The 13,668-nt window shown below is 38.0% G+C and overlaps 1 protein-coding gene across 4 annotated transcripts in view; it reads left to right on the top strand.

The window, feature by feature from the left end:
- The window catches only part of LOC140233439 (uncharacterized), a 93,240-nt gene extending 79,855 nt beyond the window's left edge, over positions 1–13,385 (top strand). For 2 of the 4 annotated variants that reach the window (XM_072313562.1, XM_072313554.1), the window contains 3 exons: positions 2,715–3,170; positions 6,414–6,498; positions 11,409–13,385. In XM_072313562.1, coding sequence (XP_072169663.1) covers positions 2,715–3,170; positions 6,414–6,473 — 516 coding nt within the window. In that variant the 3' untranslated portion in view covers positions 6,474–6,498; positions 11,409–13,385. The remainder of the gene's footprint in view (positions 1–2,714; positions 3,171–6,413; positions 6,499–11,408) is intronic. The other 2 variants (XM_072313578.1, XM_072313570.1) reach the window with 2 other exon arrangements.
- Positions 13,386–13,668: the final 283 nt, after the last annotated feature.

Here is a 13,668-nt window from a genome sequence, read left to right as displayed (position 1 = left end):
CAGTCACCTGTCAGTGTTTACGAAAGTTACTGGAGTGGTAATGCAGTTCGACTTGCTTACAATAATAATTACAATCTGTTTGTGAAATGGGGCCCAGGAAATAAACTTGTTAACTACTTTTTTTTCTGCCTCTTGGCAGAGACAGAGTGGGGCAGTAGCGCCATGTTTGAGGGAGTATTTTAGTCTACCCTTCCGGCATTAGGGAGATATATTTGTCAAGTATCTGATCTTAGAGTTGAGTGCAGACAACAAGCAAGTGGCGTTTTAGAGGGTATCTTCAATTTTCTATTTCCTGTGCCAAATTAGGTAATTGTGTTGTCGTTTTTGTTCGTGTTGTTATTGTGTGTATATGCATTCCAGTGAAGTTAAGGGTTTTGAGTCATGCATTAAAATTCTCAAAGTATGGGAAGTCAGTGAAGACAGGGAAGGGGTGTCATTTCTGAGCAGTTCAGACTGAAAATTAGGCTCTGTGTGGGAACCAGAGCTTCTCACATTAAAGCCAAAACAAAGTTCTCGGAAGAGCTCAAAATTCATCTTCCCTCTCTTGGAATTTACTTCCAATACATCCAAAGGGTCTACCAAGAAACTTACCTGGCTGAAGCGATTTGCCAGGATACTCCAGTAAGTTGTTTTGTGATGTTTTTGAGATCAAAAGTGTAGAATAATTTTGATTGTAGGGCACAACTTTTATTCCAGAAGAGCCCTCCCTGTTAACCCCGTGTTCATCATTGTGGGAAGGTAGAATGTACAACATGATAATCGATCATGCCCTTGCAATGGTATTTTTCAGCAGGCTGCATGCAATCCAGTCTAGCGCAGAAGATCGATGGATATTGCTGTGGCCCAATTTGTTGATTACCAATAATAGATTATGAAAAATTATGTAGCAGTCATGATGGGGTGAGCTCTGAGATTTTGGGCTTCTGGCAAAGCTTTTTGGCCAGTATTTTGCATCTCCATTATTATTGGGTACCCAACTGAAATTGTGTTATTATAGCATTATTTCACACATTTCTTATACATGATATGCGTACATTTTAGAGCAATAACTGACAGTTCTGCTGCCATATGAGAACTGTGTTTTGACTTGAAGGTTTCTACATTACTTTCCAACCTGCATGCTGTACAGAGTAACTCTGGACGAGGAATGAAAATTTGTATCGTATGATCTATCTCTCTCCATTTTCTTTTTTTTAGTTGACGCTTAAATTTATCAAGTTACCTGAGCTACTCATTTTGCTTACCTACATTATGGATGTTTCTGAATCCTGACTCATTGACGAAGATAACAAAAGGCAGATAATATCCACAGGTAGACAGACAGACAGACAGACAAATAGATAGATAGATAGATAGATGGATAGATAGATAGATACAGTGGACTCCGGTTATAACGAAGTCCTCGGGACCGGCAGTTTTCTTTCGTTATAACGAAATTTCGTTATAACCGAATGAATAAACAATTAAAAATACATAGAGTTGATAATGTTGCGGCCCTAAATTTTATTCGTTGTAACCGGAATTTCGTTATAACCGTGTTCGTTATAACAGGAGTGCACTGTAGATAGATAGATAGATAGATAGATAGATAGATAGATAGATAGATAGATAGATAGATAGATAGATAGAGAGAGAGAGAGAGAGAGAGATAGATAGATAGATAGATAGATAGATAGATAGATAGATAGATAGATAGATAGATAGATAGATAGATAGATAGATAGATAGATAGATGGATGGATGGATGGATGAATGGATAGTTAGCTTCATTTGAGTTGTTTGTGTATCTGCACACAATTTGACATGGTTTTCTGTATCCAAGCAAATAGGAACTCTGACACACTAGAGGAAAAAAGTATTGTAATGTCTGCAATGCCCACATTTGGCCAACAGACTATGAAAGAATCCAAGTATACTTGGTCCCTGATTTTCACAACCATGTAAAGCTAGAAGCAAGTATTTTGGTACTCTTTTTTTTTAATGTGAATCATAACTTGGCATTGCCCATAGCAGCATTGCTGTGATTGCTTGTCTATGGCTAGCCTTGGCTCCAGGCTGATGCAGCTGCAGATGCTATTATGCATGCACCATTTGACCCCAGCCCAATGAAATATGTATGATTAGACTGAAAACTCTCTTTCTCCTGTTCATTGACCTAGATTTTTTCTCAATCTCTCTCTCTCTCTCTCTCTCTCTCTCTCTGTCTCATAGTCTCTTTCTATCAGAAATGAAGAAAATTAAAACTACACAATTTCTCTGGATTTTATTGTTGGTCTAATCAATTGTGTCCAGTGTAGCTTCAAATATGGGCATCTTCACTTCTCTTATGCAATTCAAATACCCTCCAGAATGACTTTAACCCATTGAGGTTGGTTTGATTTTGCTACAACACGCATTTCCCATAGACACCTGCATGAGTATACTCAGGACTCATCCTCAATGGGTTAATAGAACAGGGCTGCACACTAACCCATTTTTCTACCGATCCAACCTGTCCCTGTCGGACCAGTAGGTACCCAGTTTTTCCATTTTTGTACTCATATGTTTCGTTCCTGAAAGGTTACTGGTCCAACAGACATTTTTACTGAACTGGACCATCGCACCATTGCCAGTGTGCAGCGTTGGATGGAATTTTATTTTTCTGTTGATGGGAAATTACTTTCATGAGCTTTGAATCATCTGAAGCCATGCTCCCTCACTGCCCTTCCTTTCAGGTTTCTGATGAGGCTGATTTTGACTTTGATCTGTTGGATGACACTGGGCATGATTTTCATGGATGTGGAGAGGAAACAAGACAGGCACACCAACACCCATTCCCACCAAAAACATCCTGTGATACAACCTCCAGGCTGTCGTTCTGTCGGGAGTTACCAGGTCAATCTCTCATCCCACCTTCTTCTTCATCATCATCATCATCATCATCATCATCATCATCATTGTCATCATCATCATCATCGTCATCATCATCGTCATCATCATCATCAGTGCCATCTACATTCGTATCTCTTCCATCAAAATTTGAGTCTTGCCAGTCATCTTGTCGCCATGGGAACTCAAAAGTTAGAGGAGGATTGTCCGAGGTGTCATCCGGCAGAGGGAGCCAGCGTGAAGGGCAGGCAGAGACGGGGAAATGTCAGGTCCGGGAGGATGACTTGAGGATGATTCAGGAGGTTCGTATGAATTGTGACATTCAAAAGACATGAGAGATGAAAAACTGTACAGGGAGATTAAAAATGCTTCAATGTGTAGGCCTACATCTGTTGTGACCTGTGTCAACAAGATCTCCAATGCTATATTAAGAAATGTATACATTATATTGCTCATCATCTGCTGTGTAACTGCTTGTGTTGACCAACCATATAGATATTAAAAATAAAACAACAAATATGCAAACTTGGAGAATGAAATTAGTAAAAGTTAGAGCATTTATCATTTTGATGCATCAGTCTGCATTTTCTGACTTTCTGTCCTCTATGAAGTCTAGTTATTGTTATCAAAATCCCTTCACAGTGGCTGATTGATAGCAATTTCCATGAACATTGTTTTACTCGAGTAGAAACAAACATTTTAGAGACTAAGTACAAGTCTATTGAAAGTTCAATGTATTGATTTGTTTCCCTATATTTTTCCATGAACAGGATGTAATTGTCCTCAGTCAGATTACATTAATAGCAGATATATATATTTTTTCTTTTTCTTACTGAACAGGAATATTAGAAGCTTTGCACATTGGAGAGAAGTCTTTTTCCACTTTGTATTGCAGTATTAAGCTGTTAAAGAGGCATTGCTTTTCAGTCTAGCTAGCATGTATCTCTGAACAATTGGCTGTGTTATCTACCAAACATCTAAATCACAATCTAAAAAGAAATATGCTTGTCAGAATGGTAATTCATTTGTTTTGCTCATGATGTTAACTCATTTATGCGCCATGGTGTAAACCCCCTGCATGCCACATTATTCTGAGACTGCAAGCTATGCATGCTTTGGGAAAACATTCTGTTTTCAAATCTGTGTAAGTTTTCATAGATTTTTGTTACACTGGACATGCAATGAGCAAAGTTGTAGAGAGATTCCAAGCTTTACTTTGATGTAGATTTTATGACAGAACTATGAGGATTTCTCTTTCAAATGACAAGTAGCTATGTTATTGTCCAGATATAACTTTTGCACATGGAGTAGTGACTAAACTTTAGATTTAGGGAACACCGCTTGATATTCAATCACCACATAATTCAAAAAAAAAAAGATTGACGCTTTCATTGCACTGCGGCATTTGGCGATTTATCGATTGATTAGGCAGGTTTGCGTGTTGTTGAGTGGAATATGTTAACTTGGCTCGCCATCGACTGAGTTGGGTGTGCGAACGTGGCACCTAAAGAGTTAAAGGGAGTCGGTCATCAGATATTAGGGTTCTTCAATTGTATTGATCTGCATTCTCTGCCGGCTGCAGTAGGCCTACATTTGAAAAAACAGTGACGAGCACAAACCACCAAGGAGAGAATTGCCCAATTGCGAATATGTGCACCGAAGTGTACACTCATAAAGAAAGGGAAATCATAACATAAATTGCAGATAAACCAATCACACTATCACTCAGAGTATGCAGTGCACTGAGAGTTGTTTTGCTACTTTTTGGATGGATGAAAAGTTTTATGTCAGATGTGTTTGTGATGTTTTATCACAACGGCACATAAACACAGGCTTCTTTCGTACACACATTGTGCAGTGCTTTATTCAGAGTAGCATGTCTGCAGTAGGTACGCAGATATTGTAAAAAAGGGAGCCAAGGCAGTAGGGAAGATTTTAGAGAACAAAGTATTGCAAGACAGGCTAGCTAGCAACCAGGAACGTGGGTATGTGGCTTTCTCCAACCAAAACTTTTGGCTTCTGTCGCTTTTCCTGTCTGACTAAGGTGTGATTTTGAAAGCTGCCCAGGTGGTTACTCATTCTTTGCTCATCAGAGTTTATGGCTTTGTTCCCAAAGCACAAACACATGCACGAATGTACACACACACACACACACACAGAAAACCAAAATTACACACACAAACACAAGAAAGAATGAATATCACACAAAAACCATGTGATTCAGAATTGGTATTAAATTTAGACAATTTTGTAGTCCTGTAAGAATAAATATTTAAAGAGTTTCTGTTCTGTATCACAGGAAATCTGTTGCCCATCACCACATGATAGCAAGGAAAAGTTTCACACAGTATCATGATTTACCTTCACTTCACTATTTCATTTTTTAGCTTTTTTTTTTAATTCAGTCAGTTATTATTTTATAATTAGATGCTATTGATATCAAATTACAACTTAGAATTATTTTTATTGTAGAATTCAACTTAGCTGTTTTTCAACTTCTAGTTGCCCTTTTTTTAAGTCTTTGCTGGTGATATGCTGATGGTAGTGCTGAAGTTGTTTGCATCTTTTTATCTTTTCTGTATTATTGTTTATATGTGCGGGAGGACGGACTGATTTTGCTACAACATGCATTTCCCATAAACACCAGCCCGAGTATACTGTATATACGTTGTTATTTTCGCGTACAGATATTTTCGCGAATGAGGAGGTCACGGACATTTTCGCGAGATCGTGTTTTCGCGAATTGACATGGAGGCCTACATAAGCACACTTACTACCTTAGCGTATGGTGACATTTTTGTGTGTTGTTAAATTCGCGGTCCGACTGTGATTCGTGAAATTCGCGAAAATCAAACCCTAGCGAAAATAACAGCTTATACAGTACTCAGGGACTGGTCCTCAACGGGTTAAAACAAGAGACCATAAAGATGGGTAAAGTGAGACAAGTGCATACTAAATTGTATAGGATTTGTCATCAAATCATATTCTTTTAGCCATACAAGACGAGGGTACCAGTTAGTTTGACATGTTTTCACATAAAATTTATGGGCTAAAAGTTTGTCGCTCCTATCTTGAAACTTTGTCCTGGCACACACACACACACATACACACACATACACACACACACACACACACATACATGACACATGAACAGAGCCCATAAAATTTGACCGGCAGACAACAATAATCGAACTGGTCAAACTTACTGGACTTGAAATTACGAATTATGAAGGGTATACCTCCTGATACGGTATCCACTTTTCTATTTCTGATGGTAAAATTTGATATGTTTGAACCCCCCCCCCCCCCAAAAAAAAAAAAAAAAAAAAAAAAATGAAAAAATGAAAAAGAATGAATAAATAGATAAATAAAATTGAAGGGCATCTAGGGAGAGATTAGCTTTGGTGTCACCAAACCTTTGTGACCCTACAAATGCATGCAATAATCAGGACTTTTGCCATCCCCCCCCCCCCCCCCCCACTGTCCTTTCCCAGTGCTTTTTATTCTTTCTTTTCCTCTTTCTCTCTTGTCTTGATGCATGACAGACTCTGTCAGGGGAGCTGGGCAGTGACTGGTTCGAATCCCTCATGGAACACGATGACTAGCGTCATCAACCAGGCATGGCATCGGGTGAGAAAGAAGATTGGGGAAGGATGGGGGTAGAGAGCAGGAAAAGCAGAAATGTGTGTGTTTTTGTGTGTTTATGTATGTGTGTTTGTGTGTGTGTTTAAGATAGGTTTTGTTTTTGTTTTTTGTTCTCCTCATTCTAGATGTATTCATGTTCTCAAGCTATTCCAGCATCTACCATATCTGTTATAAATTGTAGAAAATGCATTTGCAGTACAGTTCGACCTCGATTATCCGGCCTCCTTTTATCCTGAAATCTCTATTATCCTGAAATCTCTATTATCGGATGCGTTCACGCAGTGAAGGACTTTTTTTTTTCATCCAAAAATTGAGGAAAAACAGTGACTGTAACATCTTTTCATGGATCTATTTCACTAATTTCATAAGATTTGCATGATAGGTGTCTCAATATCTAATGAGGTAAAACATGTAGGATTTTCACATACTTTACTTTTGTGAAGAAGGGACTACAATTTTGCGCAGGCTAGCATAGATTATACCACCGATGCGGGGTACGCTACCTGCCTAGCTGCCAGTGCACTGGGACGGCAGCTTGGACGGCAGCTATATACATTAACATTGTGTCTCCCATATCCGGCCAATTCGCTTATCCGGATGAGCGCCGTTCCCGACATGGCTGGATAATCGAGGTCGAACTGTACTTTATTCTTTATTATTTTGTTGAATTATTTGAAGGAAGTCAAATAAAGATTTTGGAAAACAAAAAAGTATGTGTGTGCATGAAATAGAAAAAGATAGAGAAAGAGAGAGACTGCAACAGAAAAAAAAAAATAGGAGAGATAATAGGAGTGAAAGAGAGAGAAAGAAAGAAAGAAAGAAAGAACGAAGAGAAGGAGTAGGCGTGATGGAGAGAGATTGAATAAAACTATCAGTCAGTGGATTAATGTAGGCAAGATGTCAGTCATCCTGTAACCCAGGTGAGCTTGTCTGGCCAGATGTATACATTGCAAGTTGGTATCCCTCTCTGAATTAGCACATCTTCCAAAGGTTTGCCAAACTTTTTTCTCAGGACGACACATGTGGTGTAAGAGAAATGCTCGACAAAGTTTGAACCTTTGTTTGATTTAACACAGAGAGAGGATTTTATAGAACACACCCCTCCTTTTTTTCCAACTTTTTATATGCCAGCAACCCCTTAACATTGACTGTTTTTAAAAGTTAATGCTACATCACAGTCATATTTCAAATGTTGCCATCATTTGAATCATCTTGCAGGCTACACTAAGCCTTCAAGTCATTTATTCATTTTTGGAGAAAAAACCCTTCCCCATGCTCTGCCAATTAATGTGCAACTGTGTCCTCTCAAAGTCTGTCAATTTTGAGTTGTTTTACTGCATTTTAGAGATACTACTGTCACAAACAGTGGTCAGAATAGCTGGATGTGCAAATCACATAAACTCTTCATTTTATGAATGCTCAATTTCAGAAGAATCACTCAAACTTGCAAAACACCGTGTATTATAATATATGTTTTTGGTGGTCTGTGTGTATTTGGCAGGAATTTATTAGAAAGGAGTTCATATTGTGGGCTGAGTTGCCTAGAGAAAATAATAAGTTTAGTGATTTGATTTAATTTGATGGTGACTGTTTGTCAGTCACAAATCATTTTTCCCTTAACAGAATTTTTCAATGAAGCAATTCTTCTTCTTTTTTATGAGTTTTTCTTTTTTTTTGTGAGGAGGGGGGGGGGGGATAAGAAACAGTTTTGACACTTGAATAGAACAGATCTAGTGAGCGTGGACTTGCACAAACTTATTGCTCATACATGGCACACCTGCCAGGCTGCACCAGATATTACGCATTGCAAAGCGCAGTGACACACTTAGGGCTTTCCAATATCCACCTGTAGTATGGGTGGTTTTCCTCTGCATGGCTCTGCAGTGGATGGCGAAGTCTAAAACTGACATCAGTGTTCTTTGGAAATGTAGACCCAATAGAGTGTCAACAATCAATCTCATAATTTGACCATAGATGTACTGCAAGGCCACTTTTGATGTCGTGATGATGCTTGCCATACACCATACTCATGGGGCTTGTGCCACAGTCCTTGTGCCACGTGACCCCACAATTAACTCCCCCCCCCCCAAAAAAAAAAAAAAAAGGATACAGATTTGACACTATTATCTTGAACTGTTTTCTCTGTGTTTCTTTTTTGTTTTGTGTTGTTTTTGCTTTTGCTTTTATAGTGAGATAATATGGAGGTCATTTGGGTGTTAGGAATGGAGTAGATGTATTTGACCTTATCTGGAACTCATCCTGCCTGTTAATTATCCATTGTTAGGCGGCGTGTCAACAGGGGAACTTTTTTCTTCCTTGCAAAATATTTGTGCATTGTTTTGTGACAATCTAGCCGGCAGATCTGTTTTGTTATGCCTTGCAACTATTCTGTTAATTCATGCATCACAATAAGCCTTTGTTGTAGACATTTGAGGAAGAGAAGGTGAAGGTGTGAATACGGTATACACTGTCATGTACATCAGTGTACCTATGATGCAATATATGAGACACAAGGGGAAAGCAGTGATGTAAGTAAATATGGAAACTTAGTGACAAATATATTATAAGAATTCTCTTTCATGGCATTCAGCCAGTCAGATTGCAGAGATTCTCACAACCAGTGTGAGATTTATGTTAAGGAACAAAGTTTTCTGTGCTTTATATTACATTACATTTACAAACTGTACTTTTTTATTACAAATATGCATCAATTTCACCACAAAAACATTTGATCTTTAGAAATGTGCTGCCGATTCATTTGGTTCTGCAACCCAAATAACCAAATGTTCCAATAAAGAGAAGTTTTTATTTTAGCCAATGAAATGCTAGCAATGGATGTTGAAGACTATTATGAAAAGTATGCAGCATTGAACCAGAAAAATGTGGTTTCTTGGACGTGATGAAAAATTGACAACTGTTATAGGGTTTTGAAATAACCAACATATTTCAAGGGCTTCCAGAGACCATATATTTGTTTTCTGTGTGTGTGTTTGTATAAATATGGTGGAGTAAAATAATAATTTCCACAAAATGGCCTTGCAACCCCCCTCCCTTTCATGCCCCCTCCCCCTTGCCAAACAGAAAAATGAAACCAGACTAATGAGAAAAGGTTTCAATTGTAGGAAATTTGTGTGAGATTCTTTCACTGAAATTCATCCACAAAATGCATGGATTTTGGAGTAAATCTATCGCTTCCTTTCCCTGGATGAGAGAGAGTGCTATCGTATTTCCTCCAAATGATTCTCCCAGATTTTGCTGAATCTCTCCTCGCCAATATAAGGATTTATGTGCTGCTTTGCCGGGGTGTGAGTAATGGGGATTTGTAATTCCATATGTTTCCTGTCAAATAGTAGAAGTCCCCGTTTTATTCCCATTCCTGTGAGGGGGAAAAAATGCGTCCGAGGAAATGAGTAAGCAAACATTGCATTTATCATCAAAACTGATCACGTATCACATAAATGTGAAGTTGATACTCTTGTTAAAATATGATCACCTTTCTTGATAATTCCCTATCATATCTTGACTCCACTGTAAGTTAATTTTCCAATGTTTTCTGAACAGTGAAAGAGCAGCTTGTATTTTAATATGAATGGACTGAGAAACACTCTCAATTTTTTCCAACTTACTCTTCAACTATTTCCCTATTCCCTTTCTTTTCCATTGTTTATCCAATCCAACTACTCCGTACATTATTACTTAGGAGATTTTTTTTTTTCCTTCAGTGGCAAGCCAGTCTATTACTATGCAAATTGTAATATGATTATCTTTTATCTTTAATGTAGCAATTTTAAATGGTATCATCTTTGTTTCATTTCCTTGGTTTCTTTACTTCCTCATATTGAATATCAATGCATTATTTGCTTTTTCCCACTCTCTCTGTCTTTCTTTCTTCCTGGTAGCTGTACCATCAATCAGGATATTAATTATCTAAATCATGTTTCTCATGTATTTTGAATTCCATGTTTTCATACATTTTTTAATCCAGTACTGTATGCCCCATACATTTAGCGAGTCTAATTTTTCGGAGTTCGTGACTTCCCCCGACAATTTTGCGAGTGGACAAATTCACAATCGTGGAGTGCAGTAATTAACTGAGAAATGTATGCATCCACTTTGCAGTCATGTCTAGATCAGAGTTTATAATTTTGTGTGTTGTTAAATTTGCAAATAGCTCCCAAGTAGCAAAATTTGTGAAAATAAGAACCTTGCGAAATATATGGCGTGTATACAGAATTGGCCCCCTCAGTACTACCTGTGATGTTCCATGCTCAACCCTTTTCCCATCGTTCTTTGGTTAATCACTGATAAGAAGATGTGAAATGGTGTGATTGTGTGATAATGTAAATGATTGTGTCATATGATACGAACAGATTTTGTTAACTGCATTTATGTAGAAAGTTATTCAAATGAGCAACTTCTATTGATAACTGTCTTGTCAGACAAGGGGTGGGGGAGGGGACTATTGAAATGAAATTATGGTCACATGACCAAGTGGTACCATTTCACACAACTTACCAATTTTTAAACATAACAGGAACTTTTGTCTTCTTAATAGTCTTTTGTTATTATCAATCTTACACCGAGTCCCTCTGCAACAGATTGTGCTGATATTTTCTTCACTTTCACACTGTTTTTTGTGTTCATTCTTTTCAGATCTCCTTTAAATTTGCTGTTGTCATTGAATTTATCCCATACCACCCGACTGTAATATCTCAGAGTTCCTACCATCATCACTTGACCACAATTTCCAATGCCTCATAGGTCGTCTTCCTGTGATTTCCCGTAGACAATTAATTTTCCACATTAAGTCTGCGATTATGAGGATCTTTGTGTTCATTACCATATGTTTACACTGAATTTCTTTCTTTTTTTCTTTCTTTCTTTCTTTTCCTCAGGAAGTGGTTGACAAGGTTAACCTCTAGCCTTCCTCAACGCTCTGTGTTACATTTGGATGCTGCAGTCTCAAGTCAGGGAAGAAAATAAAATAGCAAAAGTGATGTATTCCTGGAAAGCAGCAAAAAGCAATAATGTTGGTATGTGAAGCTGCTGAGTGAAAGTCCCTCCAAACACTGGAACAATGAAATTGTGTTGTAACATCGTTGATGGATTTCCTACACTACCATGTGATAGTCAGTAGTAATTTGCGTATGAAACGAGTCTCAACAGGCTTCCCAACAGCTCATAGCAGTGTTTTGATGACAAACTTTGTGAGTTTTGAAATACATTCACAAAAAATCCCCTGTTTGTAGGCACATACGTAGTTACTTCATCTTGGTGGTGTCATATGTGTTGTGTACACGTTACTGCCAACGAAATCAATATCATGGCAGTGTTGGCAAGGAGGCAATTTATTTTACTCTGACATTCAGGGGATTTCTGTCACGTTTTGTTTTCCCTGACAAGGATATGATCTGAAGTGGATATCCACATATCCACTTGTGTCAGGTAATCAGTGTCACTGGCATCGCGCCTGGAAAAAAAGCAAAATGTACTGGTATTTTCTTCGTGAACCTTGTACGGGAATGCTTCCTCTCGATGGATGGCATGAAGCTGGCTTGTCATACAAACCCTTGAAAAGGTTGAACACCAATAAAAGAAAGGGTATCGTGTGGGCAATGTACTCAATCAGGCAAAAGCATTATTTGCATGCGACAGATACATGTTTATAGCTGATGATGTGAATTCTCTTTCAGTTGTCTGTTCATTTTTTTTTCATCTTTTTTTTTTTCATATATGATTAAAGCAATAGCAATTTCATTCATTTTAATGCACAGTGATTTCATTATTGTTGTTCATGTAAATTCAATTTGTTAGCAAGTCAAGTGACATAGGACAGTGTCCACTGACAAAAAGCAAACAAACAATACCCACAATAAGTCATAAATCCACCAGTCTGTCACGGAGAATAAGTAGGGGATGAATGGTAAAATAAAAAAGAAAAACAATTATATTTCAAATGATGATTGTAGTCAGTATTTTGTTACATTGTGAGATATTTGGTAAGAGTGTTCTCATTTTAGAAGTCAAATGTAAAGTGAGGCCAAAAGAAGAAAAAAAAAAATGTTCAGTGTATTGAATGTATAGCAACCAATGTGTAATCTAAACAACAAAATTTTTTGCTTAATGAATAACCAGCAAAGGTAAATGTGCCCCCACGAATGAAAAAGAAAGAAAAGTTCAGTGGTGTTTGTCTGTTCTTTTTTCTCCATGGTGGATCGGATGCGATAAAAATTTGGCAATCTTCAGTTTGTAATTATTTGGCAATCTACTGCACCGAAAAAAAAAAATGACAGCAAAAAACAAAAAGGTAGAACAGAACACATGGCTTGACATGAGCAGGAATTACAGTAGCTGCATTTGAGAACTGCAAGAACCCCTCATTTGGATGCCAAATTAAAGTATTATTACTTCCATGTTTTGTGGCGGGGATACCATCACATGGTCTGTCAAGGATCAAATGTCGACTCACGTGGGGCATGTGATTTCTCGTGGCTTCTTGTTGTCGTCGTCGTAAAAAGAAAAGAGCTGGTTCAAGGCCCGTCGTTTGGGCTCAACGTCTGCTCGTCCGATCATTTTGATTGCAAATCATCTGGAAAGTTGCTATTTCTGGTCACTCCCCCCACGTATAGATGAGAACGCCAAACCTTATGGATGTGTCAACAAGTGCATGCCCCTGTTAACATTTCACAAGCACAAAGTACTGTTTATCATATTAGATGCTAATAGTTTTGTTATTTATTGTTCTGTGAGTTTTGCTATATTTCTCTTCTAAGCAGTGTTCTTTGACCCCATTTATCTGTCTAGGAAATGGTCAAATAGCATTTCAAAAATAAATATAAAATTCCTCTTCACAAAGTTGGTTGTTGCCTGCTTGTCTTTCAGTGTTGTCAATTGTTTTCATTATCGTTCCATCTCTTCCTTCATTCATGCTGTAAGAGTGTGCAGGGTGGCGTAATGTTTTCAGCAGGGCTAAAGTTTGCTCTGTGTGTGTGTGTGTGGGGGGGGGGGGCGAGGAATGGCATAGGGCTGTACAACTAAGCAGGCAGGCACAGAGACCAATGAAAATCCCTCAGAGTAACTTTGGAGTGGTAAATGATACTTGACAATGATTGCTGTATCAGTCTGTGCCTTCTGTTTTGTTTGTTTGTTTGTTTG

This window comes from Diadema setosum, chromosome 1, assembly GCF_964275005.1.
Source record: "Diadema setosum chromosome 1, eeDiaSeto1, whole genome shotgun sequence".
NCBI classification, from domain to species: Eukaryota; Metazoa; Echinodermata; class Echinoidea; order Diadematoida; family Diadematidae; genus Diadema; species Diadema setosum.
Note: the sequence above shows the minus strand (reverse complement) of the source record. Positions and strands in the feature narration are given on the sequence as shown.